At 47.7% G+C, this 22229-nt stretch overlaps 1 protein-coding gene across 12 annotated transcripts in view; it reads left to right on the top strand.

Moving 5' to 3' along the window:
• DYNC2I1 (dynein 2 intermediate chain 1) overlaps nt 1-22229 on the top strand; it is a 57492-nt gene that overhangs the window by 2596 nt on the left and 32667 nt on the right. For 3 of the 12 annotated variants that reach the window (XM_046020301.1, XM_046020306.1, XM_046020303.1), the window contains exons 2-7: nt 5977-6162; nt 7254-7674; nt 10123-10214; nt 12130-12438; nt 15621-15697; nt 17114-17168. In XM_046020301.1, the coding sequence (XP_045876257.1) occupies nt 7323-7674; nt 10123-10214; nt 12130-12438; nt 15621-15697; nt 17114-17168 (885 nt within the window). In that variant the 5' untranslated portion in view covers nt 5977-6162; nt 7254-7322. Of the gene's footprint in view, nt 1-1776; nt 2500-3906; nt 3923-5976; nt 6221-7253; nt 7675-10122; nt 10215-12129; nt 12439-15620; nt 15698-17113; nt 17169-22229 lie in introns of those variants that run through there. The other 9 variants (XM_046020300.1, XM_046020297.1, XM_046020308.1 and 6 more) reach the window with 7 other exon arrangements.

Genomic DNA, 22229 nt, shown 5'->3' with positions numbered 1-22229 from the left:
TCCCTCTCCCCTCCCCTGTGGTAACCCCCAGTTTGTTCTCCATAATTAAGAGTGTTTCTTGACTTTTCTCTCTTTTCCCTTGCGCTCTTTTCTTTTGTTTCTTAACTTCCACCCATGAGTGAAATCATATGGTATTTGTTTTCCTCTGACTGACTTATTTCACTTGGCATAGTACTTTCTAGTTCCATGCATGTCCTTGGATATGGCGAGATTTTATTTTTATTTATGGCTGAGTAATATCTCGTTGTGTATATATACATGTTTTTTATCCATTCATCAATCAGTGGACACTTGGGCTGTTTCCATAATTTGACTAGAATAGATAATGCTGCTACAAACATTGGGATGCCTGTGTCCCTTTGAATTACTATTCTTTTTTTAAATAAAGATTTTTCCTTATTTCCTTGGGTCATTTTCTCCATTTGTTTTTCTTGATTCTTCTTCTCTTTCTTATGTTGGTGTTTTCTCAACTGTCTGATTGACTTTTCATACTTACGAATGAAACACCTGGTTTATTAAAGTAAGTTATTTGAATAGTAGGGGTTTGCTCTGCTGGTTCTTTCTCAGTCTTCTCCCTGAATTGTTTGCAAAGCCCTTGTTTTTGACCACTGAGGTAGGGTTCCAGAGCAGGCACAGAGCACGGGTATTACTGAGGCTCTGCACTCCCCAAACCATTTAATTATCAGACGTGTATTTCTCTATTAGATCCCACCCAGCTGCATTCTCTCCTGTGTGTTTTTGTGATTCTGGCTGGCATAGTTCACCTAGTTGATTACATTTCGCATTACTTTGAATTACTTGGGAGGTTGTTTTCTAATACATATTTTTAAAATGAACATTTCACAGTAGCAAAAGCAGCTCTTTCCTGGAAGCTAATGAGTCCCCATATTAGCTTCTCATTTGTAAGTTGGTCATTAACTTTTTAGGAAGTTAATCTACTGGTCATGAGAACCTTGTTATGCAATTATTATAGTGCTACAGAATTAGTGTATTTTGTTCCATAAAGTCAAGGGGAGGGTAAAACCTCTCTGCAGTGACTGGAATAAAATTGTCCTGGACTTGGTGGTGTTTACTGTCCTCTTATCATGTACCAAACTTTTCCTTAGGTTTGTGTCAGTATATTTATTTGCTGACACTAATATAACCAGTTTGGGGTCCTTTATTTCTACTAAGATCATGACAAGGCTCTGTATTTTGTATCTATTTTTAGAAAACTTAAACTTAATGGTGTGTTTGCTGGCTTTACACCTGCTGGATAAAGGTAGTGCAGTTTTTGGTGTTCTTTTTTTTTTAAGATTTTATTTATTTATTTGACAGAGACCACAAGCAGGTAGAGAGGCAGGCAGATGGGGGTGGGGGGGAAGCAGGCTCCCCGCTGAGCAGAGAGCCCGATGCAGGGCCCGATCCCAGGACCCTGAGATCATGACCTGAGCCAAAGGCAGAGGCTTTAACCCACTGAGCCACCCAGGCGTCCCCTCAGTGTTAGTTCTTTAAAAACGCTTCAGTTTACCTTGCTTCCAGTGTTTGACTTTTATTAATTTCTATGCTCAATGAAAATTTTAGAAGCTTCTAAATTTTTCTGTTACATACCAGACAGTTGGTAATGTGTGAGTTTATTATCATGAAACTTATTAATCATAGCTTGAAAGGTATAAACACATATATGTAGATATATATACCTATATGTATTTAGATTTTCCTTAGAAGAAAATGAATTTCTTGTCTTTCTTTTTCAATGTTGATATGAAATTGGAATCGCTGTGTTCAGCCAATCACTGTAACTGCTCTTAACAGTTTAGGTCAGTGTGGTGTTACTTCTGTTTCTGGAAAGGCTGCCTGTTCTAGGGCAAATACCCTGGGCTCTCAGAGAGTTGGTCCTCACTAACCCACTTACATGGTTGAAGAGACCCATATGAAGAGACCTGACTAACATTTAGAGGCTTCAGGCAGCCTAAGGCTATGTCCCTGTGATTTCCCAGCCGCCTTGGAGTTCCTGTCTGGCAACGCCCAGGGCTGTCATAATAGCGGTGTGTTTGGCTCGCACCTGGACAGGCCCGTCCCCCCTTTCTAGTGCATTTACAGTTTTGCATCCTTCCTCTGTCCCTCTGAGATGTCTCTGTGTCTCTACAGCCAGGAGTGTTTCTCTCTAGGACCTGAAAGCCATCTTGGAAATGGAACCCTCGGGAAGGAAGAGGCCTCTGCCTCCAGGTCTTATGGGAAGGCAGGCTCCTGACGCCTGTAGCAGCCAGCCCACAGACACGGCCCACAGACACAGTACTGACGCCGACCAGCCCTGCGCGATTGTCTCTCTTCCCGGCCTGCTCTGTGTGAAGCACCCAGCCACCCTTGCACAGATGGGAATGGAGCTCAGCTACCCCTGCGGTCGGCAGTTTGTCTTTGACAGACTCCCCACACTGCTGATCGCGCTCAGCTCCGGAGCGGACTCCGGCTACGGTCAGCCTCCCCCTTGCAAGTCAGACTCCGTGCCTCTGAGCTTAGGTGCGCTGTGCCTGGTGCGGTGTCTGCGCCTTAGGACTCCAGTTTGCAGAAACGTGCTCCCACCACCTGGAGTCTGACATCTGGAAGGGGGGAAATGACCTGCACGGGTCTCAGGCAGCCAGTGTGCCTGTTGGTGTGCTGATAAGCAGGGACTATAGGGCAGAGGAGAGGAGCAGTCAGTAATCCAGTTCACTTGATTACTTGAGCAGCCAATAATTTGTTTCTAAGTAATCGAATTCAATAATATAAAATATTTTCTAGCATTAAGGGGTAATTTTTTTTTAAAAGATTTATTGACAGAGATCACAAGCAGGCAGAGAGGCAGGCAGAGAGAGAGGAGGAAGCAGGCTCCCCGCTGAGCAGAGAGCCCAATGAGGGGCTCGATCCCAGGACCCTGGGATCATGATCTGAGCTGAAGGCAGAGGCTTTAACCCATTGAGCCACCAGGCCGCCCCTCAGGGGTAATTTTTAAAAAGACAGCTAAAGGTAAATTATGTCTGAGTCTGAAAGCTGTGTACGAGCCAGCCTTCCTCTTTGCGTCTTTAGGTAAATGCACTAGTTAGTCTGTTGCTCTGTGGGCTTGGTCGGCCACCCTTCTGTGGCCTCCGGTGTCCCTGGTGCCATGAACTAGCCCTGGGTTGGACCAGTGGTGCTGTAGGTACAGACCACGTGGCTGCCACGGTATGAAAGGCTGGGCTGGGTTTGGGGCAGTTGAACTGGATAGGAAGAGTGGATTTCTTTCATTTTAGGAAACATGTTACAAGGAAAAGTAGTAGGACTCGATGATGGGTTGCATCTCATCTGAGAACGGAATGTCGGTGCCCTGTCCACGAGGCCAGTCTTGGCATGCAACCCAGCCACGGTGACCAACAACCAGTATGCTGAGGGCAAGGGTGCTTAGCCTCCAGGTGTCAGGAGCTGTGGGAGCTTATTTCAAACAATTTGTGGAAAACAAGACAACCTAAGACTTTGAAGCCTTTACTAACATGCAGCTAACCAGTTCAACTGACATTTAGCTTTAACGTTTGGCAAGCAAGTGAGTGAGTGCTCAGCTGAGAAGGTGCTGGGTTGCGAAGACATCGGGTGGCTGCGCAGTGTTGCCTGTCCAGGACACCCCGGAAGCCCCCCGGTTGGGTGGCGTGGCTGGTGGAAATTATATGCCCTGAGGGGTTTGGAGGCAGGTCCAGGTGGCTGACCTCTTTAGTTGGGGCGTAATGTCCTGGCATCTGTATGCTTTGGGGAAACTGCTTTTTGGGAATAGGGCAGTGGGGTAGAGGGATGACTGGAGGTAATGGGCCTGGGGTGCGACCCCAAGAGGGAGACTCTGGCTTTCCTGCCTCTGAGTCTGGCTTGAGGCTGCCGGAAAAGGAAGGTGACCCGGGAGGAGACATTCTGCAGCCCCTGCATTCCGAAAGGATGGCAGGTGAGGTTCCCGTGCTCCCACTCCCTCCTGCGGGGTTTCCTGGGTGTCGGCGGGAGGTGGAAGAGAAGTCCGCAGAAGTCCTGCTGTACACGGGGCAGACGCACCGCACCATGAGAGCTGTCCGAGGCGCTCCCCGCACAGTGCTCCGGAGAGCCTCGTGGGCATCAGTCAGCCAGTTCGCTGGGGGGTTCGGGTGAGATGCTGGTCGGTACAGGGGGCTCTTTCTGTAGTCACTGCTCATTTTACATGCAGCGGACCCACAGCCCAGGGCCACCCGGCAAGGACGTTGACATCATGGAGTTGGAGTCTCAGGTTTGCCTGTGTGTGGACTGAGCGATCCTGGAGCTTGAAGGGTTTGCTCCGTAGGCAGCTCCCTTCTTTTCATTTTGTTTTCAGGGTGGAGCTTATTCCCCTTGTAGGGGAAAGTGCTGCCCTTTCTATTCTGTACTTGGAGAGACCAGAGTTGAACTGGTGTCTCCGTTCCACAGGGCAGGGACTGAGATGCTGGTGGATTTGGTCTTTAAGAGACCTTGGCTGACGAGAGGGAAAAAAGACAAAAGACTCCTGGTCTGAAGCACTCTGTCCTCACGTATCTACGCAGAGTTCCTAAAAATACGTGTGACCCGTGGGGGCTGGGATAGTGCATGAGGGAGCTGTGTGTTATTTTATAAAATAAACCTTTAATTTTTTTTTCATAACATAAGACATTTAAAAGAGAAAACAAGGAAGAAAAATCTTTAGGGGTGAGCAAGGCCATTTGCCTGATTCTCCAGTGCCCAAGCTTGGGCTCGTAAAAGAGGCAGAAGGAAGATCTTGGGGTCTGGCGGAGACCTGTTGCCCTCAGGGGTTTTGCCGAGCAGCGGAAGTCATGGAATCATTGCCAGGAGGGGGTCCGGTCCACGGGCCCTGGCTGGTGCCCTTCTACTCTCGGGGTCTCTAGCCCTTGTCCTCTCCCAGGGGCACACGAGCTCTCTGTTGAGTTTGGACCATTTGTTTGGAGAAGGGCCCATGTTAACGCTCTACACAGAGCAGTGAACTTGAGACAGAAAGAGTTTTAAGGTTCAGAAACTCCAAGTCACAGCTATGCTAATTGTTGCTGACCATCTTACACCGTATCTTACCAAGGACGCCTTTTGTTAAATCAACCAATCTGTAAAAAAATACATTTTCTCCTTATAGTAGATCACAGTAAATTTTGTGGTTTTAGTATATGTTGGCTAGATTCTTATAATTGATTGCTTTTTAGTTATTTCTAGGTAGTGTGTTTACAAACTACTGTGAACTGTTTTCCCGTTTCCCTAATTTTCATGTTACCGGGAAGACTTTTGGTGTCTTATCCATGAGTAAGCTCTTGTTTTTCATTCGTACTACATTCGCTTTAAATCTGAAACTTTCCAAAATCTTACCTTTCTTTGTACCCTCAAAGCAGTGTTTCTCAAAGGGAAAATGAAATAATCTGGGTAAATCTGCCTTTTTGTCTTAGGAAACATCCTTGATTAATTTACGTAGTGAATACTCCATTATCTGAGTGTGTCTTCCACGTGGCAGGTGAACTGTGTGTGTGCTTATGGAGAGGTCATGTTGTGCATGCTCAGTCCCTGGGGGGTGGGGGGTGCGGCCTGCTGGGCAGGGACACTCCAGGGGTGTCTGCTCTGTTGGCAGACAGAGATACTGGTGGGCAGTGGGACCGGGCATCGACAGGCATTGGGCGACACGGGAAGGTGGGGGTTGGGTCTCACCCGCACTTACGAAGTAGCCGGAGCGGCACATTCTGTAATTGTTTATAGGTGATTTTAGACTAGGGAATAAGTTTAAAAATGTGTATTACTATTACCTTTTCTTCCAGTAGGTAGTAATTTATCGCATGTGAAGGACTCATTGCCATTGACTTAAATGGCCTAATGAAAAAGCAGCTCACTAGAGTGTACAAAACTAGTTTTTGTTTTTTTTTTTTTATATTTATTTTTATTTGTTTATTTACAGCATAACAGTGTTCATTGCAAAACTAGTTTTTTAAAACTTTAAAAATTCTAACTTTATACTTTTCTTTTTAGAGAAGAACAAAAGATGATACTTGGAAAGCAGATGACCTCAGAAAGCATCTTTTGGTACTGTCTCTGAGAGATTTGAGTTGGGGTCCTTTTGGAGCTTGGACGGTTTCACCTGCTTCTCAACTTGGCTTCTGTGTGGCTCATTTCAGAAGTGTTTTTGACCGAGAGAGAAAGCCGTGTGGTTGAGAGGTCTGGAACTCTGGTGGGACAGGGTTGCCCCATCCCAGCATCCCAGCAGCTGCATCAGGTTTCTGTTATGGGTCAGGGCTTGGGCTGTTTGTGTGTGTGTGTGTGTGTGTGTGTTCGGTGTGCGCTGAGTACACATGTGTGTGCACGCATGTATATGATATGTGCACACGTTTGTGGTTTCTCTGCAGTACATGTGCGTGCGTGTGTCTGGTGCACATCGAGTAACGTGTGTGTGGTATGTGCACACACACGAGGCCTCTCTGCGTGGTATGTTTGCGTGCGTGTTGGTGCCTGTGTTCATGTGTGTGTGAGGGTTATGTGGAGGGAGCTTTGGGCTGTGAAAACGAGCACAAGCCCCCTCTGGAGCGGAGTCGGGAGGCTGGCACGGGCAGCGCTCGGGCTCCACCCCTCCGCCGTCCACTGCAGACCCGGCGGGAAGAGATGCATCTCCGGGCGGACGCTGTTTCACTCTCCCGGCAGGAGGAGGGACGGTGTCCTCCCGGCCTGGCAACAGCTCAGCCGACGAGCAGCCACTCCACTTCCCAGCTCCCAGTTCCCCCGGGCAGACGTGTAGCTCCCAACGCCCCCTCCTCCGTGAAGGGGCCTCCTCTCCTTTGCTCTGCAGAATCCCCTACGGTTCTGCTGCAGCTGAATTGTCCCAGGATGCGATTCTCTGCCCTTCCCGAAGAAACCCATTTCTGCTGGCCAAGTAACTGGCAGTTTTATTTATAAGGTTAATGGGTTGAGATCAAGACCTGAGAATTTTATAAGTTGGGGGCGGTCAGTCCTTGTTCTTTGAGTTGGACCCAAGCTGTGGTGTCTCAGAGGCTTTAAGACAAAGCTTCAACATCCTGTTCTTTTTCTCCCTGTTCCCTGTAGTATTTCAGCTGTGACTTGCCAGCAAACGTGAATGTCTCTAATAAACAGGCGCCCGTCGCCAGTCGTAGGCGAGCTCAGTCTGATCCCCTGACTGATTCAGAGACTTCTTCCAGGCCCCACTTGCTAGGCTGGAGAGCAGTGGAAGCCAGTGTTAAGACCCCTCACTGAGTGTGACCCAGATTCCAAATTCTGCTTTTTCTCTCCTGGTTTAGGCCGCACAATCAGGTATTCCCAAGGAAGATAAAAAACACAGAGAAAAGAGGCTGCATAAGGAATCAGAAATGGACCGTCCTGAAAACAAAGAGCCCAAGCACAGGGACCCAGACCGAGACACCAAGTACGGAGAGAGGCCTGGCGAGAGAGACGGCCACCCCGCCAGGGACCACCCTCATGGGGACAGAGACAGAGAAAAGCAAAGGGAAAGGAAAAAGGACTCCAGAGACCGGGACAAGGAAAGGCATAAAGAGAAATCCCGAGAACAGGACACAGAGAAGTCTCACAGTAAAGGAAAAGACAGGGGGGACAAGGACAGAGACCGCAAAGCCAGAAGGGAGGAGCCCAGGCAGACGGCTGCCCACCATAACCTGCTGGGCCGGCAGCTCCTGGACAGAGCGGAGCGCAGGATGCGAGCAGGTACGAGTCCCCGGTGCGGCCCGGTGCGGAGCCGCAGCGCTGTGCAGCTCTGTGTAGCTCTGGAGTCCCTCCTGCGGCACTGCTTAGCCGCTGGCTGCAGCCCGTCTGTCTGTCTGTCTCCCTGAAAGAGCTTAGTGCTGGGGGCCGTGCCCTCTTGCGCGTGCTGCTCATCGTTGTGTTTTCTTTCATGGTTTGCGTAAGTGGCTTAGCTTGACCTTGAAGGTACAGGCCTCCAGGTGTGTGTGTGTGTGTGTGTGTGTACTTTTCAGTTTTCTTTTTGGCATTTTAAAAACTCATTTAAGTGAGTGAAAAGAGTAACAATTTTCTCATTACTTGCTAGAGGTTTACTATGGAAACACATTTTAGGTTACCTGACTGAAGTTCAGCCCACATTGTAAATAAGCAGAAATAGTGCTCTTTAATAAGAATTCCTCAAAAGTGTCAGTTTTATTCTGAACAAGATTTAAATGCTTTTATCTCATTCCCAGGAGTTCTAAGGTAAATGTGCGTACTGCCCTCCCCATGTAAGTATTGTCATTTTTGTACTATGCAAATAGTGTGTGCTCTTCTAAAAACTTCTAGCTGGCTAACGTAGCTGAAAAGGAATATATTTAGAGATTACACAGTAATTCTCAGACTCGTCAGAAAGGCTTGAGGTCCTAGTTATGAACAGGACGGGGACCAAGGCCCCTCGTTCATGTTCCCTATTACGTACTGTTGCTTTCTGCTCCCAGGGCCGCTGCCCAGGTCTGCACAGAGCCCAGCAGCCGTGCACTCCGGCGCGTGGGTGTGCATTTGTGTTGGGTGAGGTGTCCTTGGCAGAGGGATTATGAGTTAATGGGGTCACCACTCAGCATGTTTAACAGCAACTATCTTACTCCTGTTGCCTCTTTTTAGGGTGATTTTTTTGATGTTCTTGGTATGCATTTCTAATAACATCATTTTTGTTCTCAGATCTTTTTTGGTTGATTTTGATCTTGTCTTTTCAATGCATTATTGATATGAATAATTGTGACATTCCTTCCCCCTTCTTTGGCCATTTATGTGGCTCTTCCCTATGTCGTCTGAGCCTCCCCTTCTGTGAAGTGTGGCCGTGGTCTTTGGACTTCTGTAGCTGTTTTCTCTCTGTCAGTGACTGCGTCCTTTCTCATGATTAGAAACACTGGTCATCTGTCCTTGATTCCTAAGTTTTGGTTCCCGGCCGGGTTTCATCTCTGAATTCTGGGCTTGCAGATCCTCTTGTCCTTTGATGTCTGATAGATGTTGCAAACTTCGCGGGTCTGGAACTAGACTTCTGAAATCCCCGCAAATCCTGCTTCGCCAAAGCCTTATCCACTTCAGTTAATGGCAGCTGCAACCTTCCCTTCCTTAGGTCAGAGAACCTGGGAGTCCCTTGGACCCCGTCTTTCTCCTGCCGTCTCCTGGGACCTGGCCCTTCGATCCCTGTGGCTCCTGTCTCCCCCGCTGTTTGGTCTCTCTCATATCCCAGGCTCCCACTGACTGCTGCTCCACAAGCTCTTTTTTTTTTTTTTTTTTTTTTCTTTTTTACAGAGAGAGAGAGAGAGAGAGAGATTACAAGTAGGCAGAGCAGCAGCCAGAGAGGGGAGGAAGCAGGCTCCCTGCCAAGCAGAGAGCCCGATACGGGGCTCAATCCCAGGACCCTGAGATCATGACCTGAGCCGAAGGCAGAGGCTTAACCCACTGAGCCACCCAGGCGCCCCTCCACAAGCTCTTTTTGAATGAATGAACTTTGTTTCAGTGATTTCTATTTAATTTTGTCCTCATCTTTTAATTTGTTGATTCTCTTAATTTTAAGCCTAATGACTTTTTTTTTTTTTTTTTTTTTGGTCTGTGCATGTTCAAAAGTGAATCTCTAATTCCACTATCAGGGAGAGATCTCAAATTGTGGGTAGAGGTGCCTGCCGGCAGGTGGGCTACAGACTGCCTCCTTCTCACAAGGGCCTTCTCCCTGCACGGTGCCCTCAGCAGTGGGCACTTGGAGGCTGTGGGGCTGGTGCAGTTCCCCCGTTGTCTCCGAGGCAGGCATTTCTTTCTTGGCCTCCGAACACTTGGTGACTGGGCCAGTTTTTCGTAGTGGACGGGGCTCTGTCCCCCCGAGCACCTCTGTCAGTGACCAGGTGCTCTGCTGGTATGTGTGTGGGCTGGTGCCCCTCTTGAGGTTCCCGGGGCTCAGTCTGATCTTTTCCAGGTTGCTTCTGCAGCAGCTGCCATTGTGATCTCCCTCTTTCACCCATTTTAAGTTTAGAGTCTAGAACTTTTCATGCTTGGTATTGAAGGATGTGTTTTAATCGATGAACATGTTTCCGTATGTGTTCTCGTCTGCTACACCGTAACGTGTTACGTATGGTAGAGAGGGCGGCAAGGTGTCAGATGTCATTCCTACGTGCTGACGTTTGTGGGTGTTAAAAATGTGCTCTATTTCTGTAGTAAGCAGAGTGAGGACGGAAGAGGAGAGGAGGAGAGAGGAAGACCCCGCGAGGGGGGACGAAGAGAGAGAAAGACGCTACAGAGAAAGAAAGGTACGCGGACGCCCTGGGAAGGGCTCCCTCGAGTCTGTTCGCGTGTGGTTAGTAGAAGCATTTTTGGAAAGTGTTGTCACACGGAGTCAAGGTCTGAGGACGTTCTCACCTTTCCTTCCTATGTGTTGTTCTCTTTCCAGAAGAAATACGTGGTGCTCTTGAAAAATTTAGAAAATTCAAATAAACAGAAGAAAATAAAAACAAATTCTACCCCAAGATGATTATTGATAATATTTAAGTATATACCCTAACAGAGTAGGTTTACATATGCCTTTGTGTGTATGTACATATGTATCTGTTTGTTTCCTAAATTGGATTTTTACTCTTTTATGAACCTTAAACTGGATACACTTGGAACACTTTTTGGAGTCCTGTTTCTCTATAATATTAACACTATTGGTATTCATAGTTGTACTGATAGATCTGGGGTTTTTTTGGACACTTAGGTTGCTTCTGAATTTTTTTTTAATTTTAAAGGTATCCATGAGGTAAAGTTTTCGCATTTATTCATAATTATTTTCCTCTGATTAATTTCTGGAAATGAACTTGCTAGATGAAAGTAAATGTAAACTGACTGACTGCTCTACAGAAAAGCTGTAATTGTTTATATCGTCAGAGTATAATTCCCCGTGTCCAAAGCAGCAACTGGGCATGATCGTAATTTTTAATCTTTGCTAATTTGATTCAGAACAGAGAAGCACTTCTGAGCCTTTTATGCCAGGGCTCGACGCCCTGCTGTTAGTCATTCCCTGTGTATGTTTACTTATTTCCTAAAGGGGCATTTTATTCTAAGAGTACTTTAAAGGTATTTCTGTTTCTGTTTCTGTTTCGAATTTTGTTTGTGGGGTCTTTGTTTTTATGAGTTAGTTTACAGTCAGGAAGTAGTCGGGCCTTTCATTGTTGGCTGTTGCTGTGATGCTCACAGCCTTCCCCCCACAGAGGGTTACGTAAGTAGTTGCCTGTATTTTGTTCTGGATCCTTATGATTTTTTTTAGCACTTAAATCTTTTAATCCCCATAGATGGACTTTGGTGACAAATGTGTGGCAGCAATCTAACTTTCCGACCGAGGAGCTTGCTCATGGAGCTTGCCAGCATGCGTTTCTTTAGGAAGGTTGTGCTGGCAGAGACGAGTAGAGCTGGTGGGCATCAGACGAAGGAGAGAAGTCAGGAGGCTGCTGGGCGGCCGTAGAAGGGGCGGCGGGAGCGGGGACCACGGGGACTGAGCCGAGAAGGAGGTAAGGGCCCTGTGGCTGGAGAGTGAGCAGTGACGCAAGTTGGCTGTGAGGAGAGGAGGCCCTGGGTGGGAGGAAAGGGCAGTTCCACTTGGGGTTCAGCTGAGACATACTGACGATGCTTCCGAAACGGGGAGTCTGGGCCGGCAGTCTGACGTGTCGGCCGCGTGTTCTGCACGAGCTGTGTGTCGCCGTGTGACCGAAGTCAGCAGTCACTACTGAGCGCCCACGGTGTTTTTGGGGAACCTGTGATGACTCAACAGGAGTGTCCAGTTTTAAGAATCTCCCTTACTGGGGAGCAGACGTGTGAACTGCCAAGGACAGAGGTCGGCAGGGCGTGTGGCGCCCTGCTCCCAGAAGTGACACGTTGCACAGGGTTGATGGAGTGCCGGGTGCATTCTCGGTCGGAGAGAAGGTGGCACGGATGACAGGGAGGGGCTGAGGAGGAGGGGCATACTTGCCATGCGGGGGGGTTGGGCGTGGTTGTCCACATCAGGGTGAAGGCTGGAGTACGGCGTCGCCACTGTCCTGTGTCAGCAGCAGTGGGTCTTTCTTTCCAGAAGCTCATTTCTAGAGTCCGGAAGAAAGAGAGAGGGCGATGCGGCTTCGCCACCTTTATCGTCCCACGTGTGAGGCAGCCGTGTTCCGTGTGCTCACGCGTTTCCCTCTGTCCCATTCACAGCTGCAGTACGGCGACAGTCAGGACAACCCTCTGAAGTACTGGCTGTATAAAGAAGAAGGTGAGAAGAGGCACAGGAAGCAGAACGAGCCAGATCGAGAGAGGAGACATGGGGACAAAAGCAGCACAAGGGAAAGAAGAGAAAAGTACCCCAAAGAAAAGAGGAACTCCTTCTCTGACAAGGAAGGGGAAGGAAGACACAAGGAAAAGCGACACAAGGAAGGCTTTCACTTTGATGAAGAGCGGCGCCAAAGTAACACGGATAGAAAAGACAGGTTGTCGAGAGAAGATCTTAAGAAAAGGGAGTCCAAGGTACCATTTCTTTCTTTTCTTTCTTTTTTTTTTTTTAAGATTTTATTTATTTATTTGACAGAGAGAGAGATCACAGGCAGGGGGAGCGGCAGGCAGAGAGAGGAGGAAGCAGGCTCCCCGCTGAGCAGAGAGCCCGATGCGGGGCTCGATCCCAGGACCCTGAGATCATGACCTGAGCCAAAGGCAGAAGCTTGACCCAAGCCACCCAGGTGCCCCCAAGGTACCATTTCTGATGCTTCCTAGCCTCTGTGGTCATCCTGAGACGGGCACTAACGGAGAAGAGTTTTGTCTCCCTGTAGCCAGAGGATAAACTTGTCACCTTGGTAAAAATGTGATGCACGTGTGTGGGACGTGATCAATATGGAGAAATTGCTGGTCTACTAGGAAATATGAAATCAGATTTTCTGATTATATGGTGAATGTACTTTAACATATACTCAGAAATCTGTCATGAAATTGAAATTTTGAAGATGGTATTAAGTGCAAAGTAAATGGATAATACAGCAGAAGGTTTGAGTCAAAATTAGTAAGTTTACAAAGAGACGCAAAAATAAAACTGTTGTTGCGAAGGGTCTAATTTTCCTCCCGTGTGTATTGATAGTAACTGCAATTGCTTAATATTTTCCTGTCCTAATTGTATCTTTTGTTTTCATGTGTATACTTTCTGCTGCGCTGTTCTTCCAGACTCTGAAGCGAAGCGATTTCATTCTCCTGTTTCTTGGTGGTGCTCTCTTTCAGGTGGACGCAAAGTGAGGGTCAGGTGTGGTGAGGCTCAGGAGGGTCAGGCCTTTGGGGCAGAGACGGGGACCCCTGGTTGACTGGTGCTGTCCAAGAAAGTATGCGTGTGTGTTTTTGAGGAGTGTTTGTTAAGAATGTCCTGAAAAATCTTTGCAGTTGCTGCCTGGCCTCGTGCCCCTCCTGGCTGGCTCTTGGCTGAGTGTGATAAATTACGTCTGTGCCTTCCCTGACGGCGGGACCGCACCCCGTCCCGGCCCCAGCCACCTCTGCCCGTGATCAGAGCATACGGTTATCTGACCGGAGCAGTTTTGTTGACCGCGGACAGACGTGCATCTCAAGCCCCTGGGCCTCCCTGGGATCAGGCCCACCAAGTGTTTACCTGCTGGCGTGTGAACGAGCTCAGGGAGGCAGGGATTGAGAGCGGCCGTCACAGACCCGTGTTCATTCCTCTTGTGTTTTAAATCTTTCCCTAGATCAAAATCTTTTTAGGAAGTTTTCCCCAATATTTCATTATGAACATTTTTTTTTTTAAAGATTTTATTTATTTATTTGACAGAGAGAGATCACAAGTAGGCAGAGAGGCAAGCAGAGAGAGTGAGAGGGAAGCAGGCCACTTGCCGAGCAGAGAGCCCGATGCGGGACTCGATCCCAGGACCCTGAGATCATGACCTGAGCCGAAGGCAGTGGCTTAAACCACTGTGCCCCCCAGGCGCCCCTCTATATGATTTTTTGTTATTTTAATTGTGTACCTCCTCCAGTTTCGTTTCATTTCATTTCTTTCCTTTTCTCTTCTCTTCTCTTTTCTTTTCTTTCTGTTTTGTTTTTTTTTTAAGTTGGCTTCATACCCACGTGGGGCTTAAGCTCACAACCCTGAGATTAGGAGTCGAGGGCTCTACTGCCTGAGCCAGCCAGGTGTCCCCTCCTCCGGGTCCAGACAGGGATGGAGAGGTCACGATTAAGCATAATAACTGTAACGAGGTGTCTTCTGAAGGTGATGGAGCAGTTGTTCATGAGAAGAATCCGGCGTGATTATGCCTCTCTTACTGCTGCTGAACATGGACCCTGCTCCTTTCTGCTTCGGGGGCAGTGACTGCCCAGGCCCCGTGGGCGTCTGTTTCCAGCCCAGCATCCCGCTGGCCAGCCCACACGGCTTGGGAACAAGGCACTGAGCTGCTCGTAGCTACTTTTTCTTCTTCTTCTTTATACCTAGACAGCCATGAAGTCATATTTTTTTCTACCTGGCATGACTGATTTCATTTTTTTTCCCATTCCAGTCTATTTAGTAGACTGAGGCCAGACTGCTCTTCCTGTTAAACATGTAATTATACTTTTCTCTAGTTAATTTTGGAAAAAATTTTACAGAAAGAATTAAAAACCCCCAAATTTATCTATGATTCCAGACTCGAGATAATCCATTTTGTAGTAAGTATGTATATACTTAAAATTCTTTTTCCTATATGTAAGTGAAGGCAAAATTGGAATCATGCTGTTTTTCGACTTTATTCTGGGAAATACTCTTTTACGATGGGTATTAGTGGCATCTGGTACTTTCATGTGGCCATAACCTTACTTGTTTAACAGGCAACCTAATGTGGGACATTCAGGCTACTAATTATTTTTTATTTCATAAATTGTTCAGTGATGAACAGATTGAAAACCTTCATACATGTTTGTATTCTAGGAATTGTTTTCTAGGAATAATTTCCTGCAAGTATTTATAGATGCAAGAAAGTGTTTGAATATCTTTAACTGTTTTCAAGGCTTTTGGTAGACATTGTGTGCTGTGCTCCAGACTGCCTCTCTTGCTGGGTGGTTTATTCCCGCCTCCTCCTGCTCTGACTCTTCATGGGCCAGTCCCCAGGGCTGTGAGCTTTCTCTGCCCCAGGGGCGCCCTGGCCCTGGTCCCCTGGGTCTTCACCTGTCCCATTCCTGCCTCATACCCCTCCCTCCAGGCCATTTCAGTGTGTGCCTCTCTCTTTAAAGCACCTTTCTGGATTTGTTGGCTTGCCATCTAATGGTTTAATTTCACTTAATTCAAGAGAAATACAGAGGTAGAATTTATAGATCAGTTGTTTACATTTTCTTTTTGATAGGTGGATGGATCCATGGAATAGGTACATTACGTTTGGAAGTTTATCATTTTACACAGTGTAAGGAGCTAGTCAGATTTATCTGAAAGTGATGTGAAATTGATAAGTAAAAACGTCTTTTACTCACCGAGGTAACGTGTGATTGTCTTTCAGTATACCTTTACTCCTCTTCCTTACGTTACTTATGTGATTGAAGAGAGCGGGTAAAAACAGTTCTCTCAGGAGATACCTGAGAGCTATCTCTGTGGTGGAGATGCTTTTGTGAAATCTGGAGTTCACGCTCGTACAGAACTTAGAGTTACAGTGACTTCACTACGCCGTGCTAATGAGTGTCATGGAATTTTTGTTTCCTAGAGCAGTGAGCACCGACATCGGGGCGCAAGTTCACGCCGAGATCCCTCCGGCAGCCAGGAAGGACCGTGCGCTCTCTGGTGACCATCACTTACAACACTAAATATGAATGTCAGAAAGCACACTGTGCTTCCGCAGAACGTGTTTCTTACGGGGCCTGATTAGAGTCCGTACATGAGAGTGAACGATAGATACACTTCACTTACCCCGAAGCAGCCCCTCCACAGTACAGTCTGGGTGCACGAGAGGAGCTGGAGCTTGTTATAAATTACTAGTCCCATTTTGCCTTTTTTTTTCCAGGTTTTATTTATTTATTTGTCATGAAGAGCATCAGCCGGGGAGGAGCAGAGGGAGACACAGCTCCTTGCCACTCAGGGTGTCTGGTGCGGGGCTCGATCCCGGGATTCAGGGATCATGACCTGAGCTGAAGGCAGACGCTTAATGACGGAGCCACCCAGGCGCCCCTTTATTCTGTCCTTTTCCATATTTGCTCCCGTGAACTTGGAGAGGAGCACTTTTGGGGGTGAGGGTGTGCAGGCGGTCTCCTGGCCTGCAGCCCGCGGAGCCCGGGGAGGGTGGAGTGCCTGCGGGCTCCTGGCCCCCCTCTGCGCCACCAGGGCCCCCGACCAGTGTTCGTTCGTCAGAGCGCGGAGACTGTCTCGCCACAGCCAGGGCTCAGGCAGAGCCTGCTGGGACGGCACGTCTGCGTCTGTGGGGCCTGTTGGGTGACCCTCCAGAGCTGTTTGTTCGTGGGTCAGTCTGACAACAGCACCTCTTTTGTGCGGGTTTGGTGAAGGTCACAGGTTAGAGTTGGTGTGTAAAATCTCATTTTGTACGTAAGCTTTAGATTTCCCAAAAGTTTTTATTTAAATTCCAGCGCAGTTACCGTGCAGTATCATGTTAGAGTCAGGTGCACAGTGTAGTGATTCAGCCTGTCGGCACACTGCCCGGTGCCACCCCGTTCCCTGGTCCCCCGGTCCCCACCACCTTACCCCCTGGGGACCCGCCGCGTGTTCTCCAGAGGGAAGAGTCTGTTTCTTGGTTTGCCTTTCCTTTTCCCCCCTTTGCTTATTTATCTCAACTCTTAAATTCCACATATGAGTGAGATCATGTGTGTTTGTCTTTCTCTGACTGACTTCACTTAGAAGAATATTCTCTTGCTCCATCCGTGTTCTTAGAGATGGAGGATCTCATGCTTTTTCTGGGAGTGACTGATAAATTTCAGAGTGTTCTAGAACTCTCGTAAGGATGGATGCGCAACTTTGTTAAAACACGTGGTTTCTTCTCTCTGCTGAGGCTCTTTCTTGATTTGCTGCTGAAGCACAAGCAATGTAGGGAGACCCTAGTGCCCACAGCCGTAGCGAGACGGGCTCTGGAGGGTTGCCCGTCTTAGCAGCTTAGTCAGGTCAGATAGAAGAGCCTTCGCGGAGATGTAAAATGCTTTATGTTTCAAGTCTTTGTTGAAAGTTAATCTTGAATTTGATCTTATTTCCTAGGTATGCAGAGAATTTAGTAAGAAATAATGGAAAAGATAAAGACTTGAGAAGGAAGGTAAGACATTAATGTTGACTTTATTATGCGGCAAGAGTAGCCCTGAGTCTTTGTGATTGGCTCGGAGAGCAGAGCCTGCGGCAGGCCTTGCCGGCAGATGGGTGATTCGAGTGGTGATTCCAGGAGGACATAGCGGACACGTTTAGATGAAAAGAAGCGAATAGCTCGAAGGAAAACGGAGTAGAGGGAGCTCCACGTGGCCCCTGTGTCGCAGCTAGAGCGGCTGGGCCGGTGGCAGCGGGGCTGACTCTGAGACGAGCCTGGTGCCCTGGGGGCGACCTTTTGTAGTGACAGAGTCAGGAGCTCGCAGGAAGATGTTGCCGTCGTAAACGAACACACCCTTGATAAAAGAGCCTCAAAATAGAGAATTAGAAGGGGAAGTGGAGGGTTCCAGGATAGCGGGACCTCAGGCGCCTCCTTTCACTAGGGCACAGAGCCACAGTGTTTCCCCGCTGGCCGCACGTTAGGCCCCTTAGGGGAAGGGACAAGCTCCTGGAGACAGGAATCCCCACGCTGTCCCCACAGAGGGTGGACGTCTGGTAAGTGAGCAAACCGCCTCAGTGTTGTAGTCTTCCCACAGGGAGGCCCAGGCTCCGACGACCTTGCGGGCACACCACCGTGGTCCTGCCCTCCCGTGACTGTCCCCCGCGTGTGGAGGGCGATGCCGGGTCTTTGCTTTCTTCCCATCGTAATTACCATCAGAATCGTCTTCATGGTGAAACTGTAGTGACTGTGAGGTGGTGGGCGCTGGGGTTCTAATGATCACCCAGCGTTTTCCTAGTTGGTTGTTTCGTGTTGTAGGTAATGTGGTGAGCAGATGTGGGGTGTGGTATCTGAAGAAAATTTTCCTGTCACTTTGCTTGGTAGCTGTCTGAAACCTGAGATGACCTGAGATAATCATCTCTAGTGTCTGTGCCATATTTTTATGTATCTCTTTATCCATACGCATACGCAGAAACACAGGGAATTTTTGTTATTTTGATGGGGTGTTTTATTCATTCAGTTTTGGGGTGCTAGGATCACTCACCATCTAGCTAAAGCCTTTCAACGACTTCTTCCCAGGTATCCTTTTTGCTGTGTAGGCTTTGACCCTCGCGCATGAACGTGTGTATTTGGGAGTGAGGGACGCCTTCTTCTGTCTTGCACACGCACGCCCACCCCATGCAGCGCCCTGTTTCCCCAAGTCATTGTTCTAGTGACCTGGCTCTGCCTCACTTTGTGTGGATAAATTCTGGAACTGGAGTTGTTGGATGAAAATGTGCAGATTTTATAGTGTTTTCCTTATATCTTCCAATTCTTCTAAGGAGCTGTAGATCAGCACTGTTCACCAGAGTATAATGTGAGCCACATTTATAATAATAAATTCTCTGGTAGTTACACTAAAACACAAAAAGAAACAAAATTAATTTAAAAACATGCTTATAATCCAGCATTTCTGGAATATTATTATTCAACATGTAATCAATGTGAAAATTATCAATAAGACATTTTACAATCTTTTTTTTTTTTTGCTAGAAGAGCAAAATCTGTGATCTCTTTTCCTCCTGAAGGATTCTTGAAGGGATTTGACAGCTCCTTTTGGCCCATGATTAGGTCATATGTTTCACAGCATCAACACCGAGTTTATCTTGGTTTAATTCTTCAGCCTCGTGAAAAGCCTACAATGTGCCAGAATAATTCTCTGGATCCATGGAAGCCCCATACTCTCTTCGCGGCAACACGTCTTCCTGTCCGCAGTCTTACGCACCGAATAGTTGTGGGTACTGATGTCTAGGACTTGTGCCTTCCTCGTGCCAGTGACCACAGCAGGGGTGGCAATCGGTGTTTCCCTCGCAGGCCCAGGGTCCCTTGATCTGTCCCAGTCACTAGGAGGTAGGTCTGCTGCTGCCCCCTTGTCCGTGGTTTCAGACACCGGCGGTCAACAGGGGTCTGGGGGCAGATGGCCCTCCCCTGACGTGTCAGGCTCCCGACGCTGCGTCATCCTCTGTCACTGCCCTCCCTTCATCTCTTCACGGGGCATTTCGTCATCTCACGTCCTCACGAGAAGGGCGGGTGCAGGACAGTAAGATACACTGAGAGGGAGACCAGAGTCACAGGACTTTTATTATGGTGTGTTGTTATAATTGTTCTACTTTAGTCTTAGTTATCGCCGTTCATCTCTTAAATTAAACTCTGTCGTAGGTATGTACGTACAGGAGAAAACATGGTATGTATAGGATTTGGTCCCATCCACATTTTAGGCATTGCTGGGGGTCTTGGCACACGACCACTGGCCACAGGCCACTGTCCTGTTCTTTTTTTTTTTTTTTTTTTTTTTTTTAAGATTTATTTTTTTGACAGATAGAGATTACAAGTAGGCAGAGAGGCAGGCAGAGAGAGAGAGAGGAGGAAGCAGGCTCCCAGCCAAGCAGAGAGCCTGATGCGGGGCTCGATCCCAGGACCCTGGGATCATGACCTGAGCCGAATGCAGAGGCTTTAACCCGCTGAGCCACCCAGGTGCCCCCCACTGTCCTGTTCTTATCCCCACTTCTCAGAGGAGACACCCGAGGCACAGAGCCTACTTGCCCTCGGTGATCTCGTATTTTTACCTTGGGTCCAGAACCCCAGTCCTCAACCACTGAGGGCAGCCTCCATGGGGGGCCCGGGTGGGCTCTGGGGCTGTCCTGGAGACCCTCTCCATGCTGGGTGACCTCGGCACTGTCTTCCAGCACAGCCGCGAAAAGGGTGCCTCGGTGTGGAAGCATGGCCCAGAAGCATGGAAGAGAAGAAACGGCCGTAAGGAGAGCCCGTCCTTCCGTATTTGGTCCTCCCATCCAAAGATGTGCTTTTACTCATGATTGTTTGCTTTTTTTCTTTAATTAACATATAACATATTATTTCTTTCAGGGGTACTGTGGTTCATCAGTCTTACACAATTCACAGCTCTCGCCGTAGCACGTACCCTCCCCAGTGTCCATCACCCAGTCTCACCCTCCCCTCCAGCAACTCTCAGCTTGTTCCCTGAGATTAAGAGTTTCTTATGGTTTGTCTCCCTCAGTGGTTTCCTCTTGTTTCATTTTTCCCTCCCTTCCTCTATGATCCTGTCTTCGAATTCCTCATATCCGTCAGATCGTATATAATCATCTTTCTCTGATGGAGTATTTCACTCAGCATAAGACCCTCTAGTTCCACCCGTGTCGTTGCAAATGGTGGGTCTTTGCTTTCATAGCCCCTTTTTATTAAGGTAATTATTACTCCTTTTAGACAGCAGAACGTGGGTGTGAAGGAGAGGAATGAGGAACAGACCTTTTTTTTTTTTTTTAATTTCTTTTCAGCATAACAGTGTTCATTGTTTTTGCACCACACCCAGTGCTCCATGCAGTACGTGCCCTCCCTATTACCCACCACCTGGTTCCCCAACCTCCCACCCCCGCCCCTTCAAAACCCTCAGATTGTTTTTCAGAGTCCATAGTCTCTCATGGTTCATCTCCCCCTCCAGTTTCCCTCAACTCCCTTCTCCATCTCCCCATGTCCTCCATGTTCTTTGTTATGCTCCACAAATAAGTGAGACCATATGATACTTGACTCTCTCTGCTTGACTTATTTCACTCAGCATAATCTCTTCCAGTCCCGTCCATGTTGCTACAAAAGTTGGGTATTCATCCTTTCTGATGGAGGCATAATACCCCATCGTGTATATGGACCACATCTTCTTTATCATTTCATCTGTTGAAGGGCATCTTGGTTCTTTCCACAGTTTGGCGACCGTGGCCATTACTGCTATGAACATTGGGGTACAGATGACCGTTCTTTTCTCTACATGTGTATCTTTGGGGTAAATACCCAGCAGTGCAATTGCAGGGTCATAGGGAAGCTCTATTCTTAATTTCTTCAGGAGTCTCCACACTGTTCTCCAAAGTGGCTGCACTAACTTGCATTCCCACCAACAGTGTAAGAGGGTTCCCCTTTCTCCACATCCTCTCCAACACACGTTGTTTCCTGTCTTGCTAATTTTGGCCATTCTAACTGGTGTCAGGTGGTATCTCAATGTGGTTTTAATTTGAATCTCCCTGATGGCTAGTGATGATGAACATTTTTTCATGTGTCTGATAGCCATTTGTATGTCTTCGTTGGAGAAGTGTCTGTTCATATCTTCTGCCCATTTTTTGATATGATTATGTTTTGTGTGTGTTGAGTTTTGAGTTCTTTGTAGATCCTGGATATCAACCTTTTGTCTGTACTGTCATTTGCAAATATCTTATCCCATTCTGTGGGTTGCCTCTTTGTTTTGTTGACTGTTTCCTTTGCTGTGCAGAAGCTTTGATCTTGATGAAGTCCCAAAAGTTCATTTTCGCTTTTGTTTCCTTTGCCTTTGGAGACATATCTTGAAAGAAGTTGCTGTGGCTGATACCGAAGAGGTTACTGCCTATGTTCTCCTCTAGTATTCTGATGGATTCCTGTCTCACGTTGAGGTCTTTCATCCATTTCGAGTTTATCTTTGTGTGCGGTGTAAGAGAATGGCCGGGTTCCATTCTTCCACTATAGCTGGAGGAACAGACTTCTGCCGGCTTTTCTGTTGCTCTTGTTGGAGAGTCCGGGTTGCGTCGAAGGCGTCCCGGTGCCAGGGTTGGGAGAGGTATGGCTCACTGCGCGTGCGTGGACGCCACAGCCTTCCTCTGCGGGGCGGGGGAGGTTTTGAAAAGAGCAGCGGGGCAGAGGTTCTAGCTAAGTAAAGGGCCAGCCTTGTCATCACTGCTCTGTATTTAAATGCAAAAGGGTCGAGGAGAATTGAAGAAAGCAACTAGAGACCTCTCAGAAGATGTGATTCATTATCAGTGAGACAGAGTCAGGGTAACAAATAATTTTCAGAAATAAATGCCAAACTAGGGAGATCAAGGAAATGGCACTATCTTCTTAATTTTTTTATTTTTTTTAATAAAGATTTTATGTATTTATTGATCAGAGAGAGGGGGAGAGGAAGGGAGAGAGAGAGCGCGCAAGCAGGGGGAACGGCAGGCAGAGGGAGAAGCAGGCTCCCCGCTGAGCAAGGAGGCCAGTGTGGGACCGGATCCCAGAAGCCTG

The sequence above is a fragment of the Meles meles genome, chromosome 10 (genome assembly GCF_922984935.1).
Source record: "Meles meles chromosome 10, mMelMel3.1 paternal haplotype, whole genome shotgun sequence".
Lineage (NCBI taxonomy): Eukaryota > Metazoa > Chordata > Mammalia > Carnivora > Mustelidae > Meles > Meles meles.
Note: the sequence above shows the minus strand (reverse complement) of the source record. Positions and strands in the feature narration are given on the sequence as shown.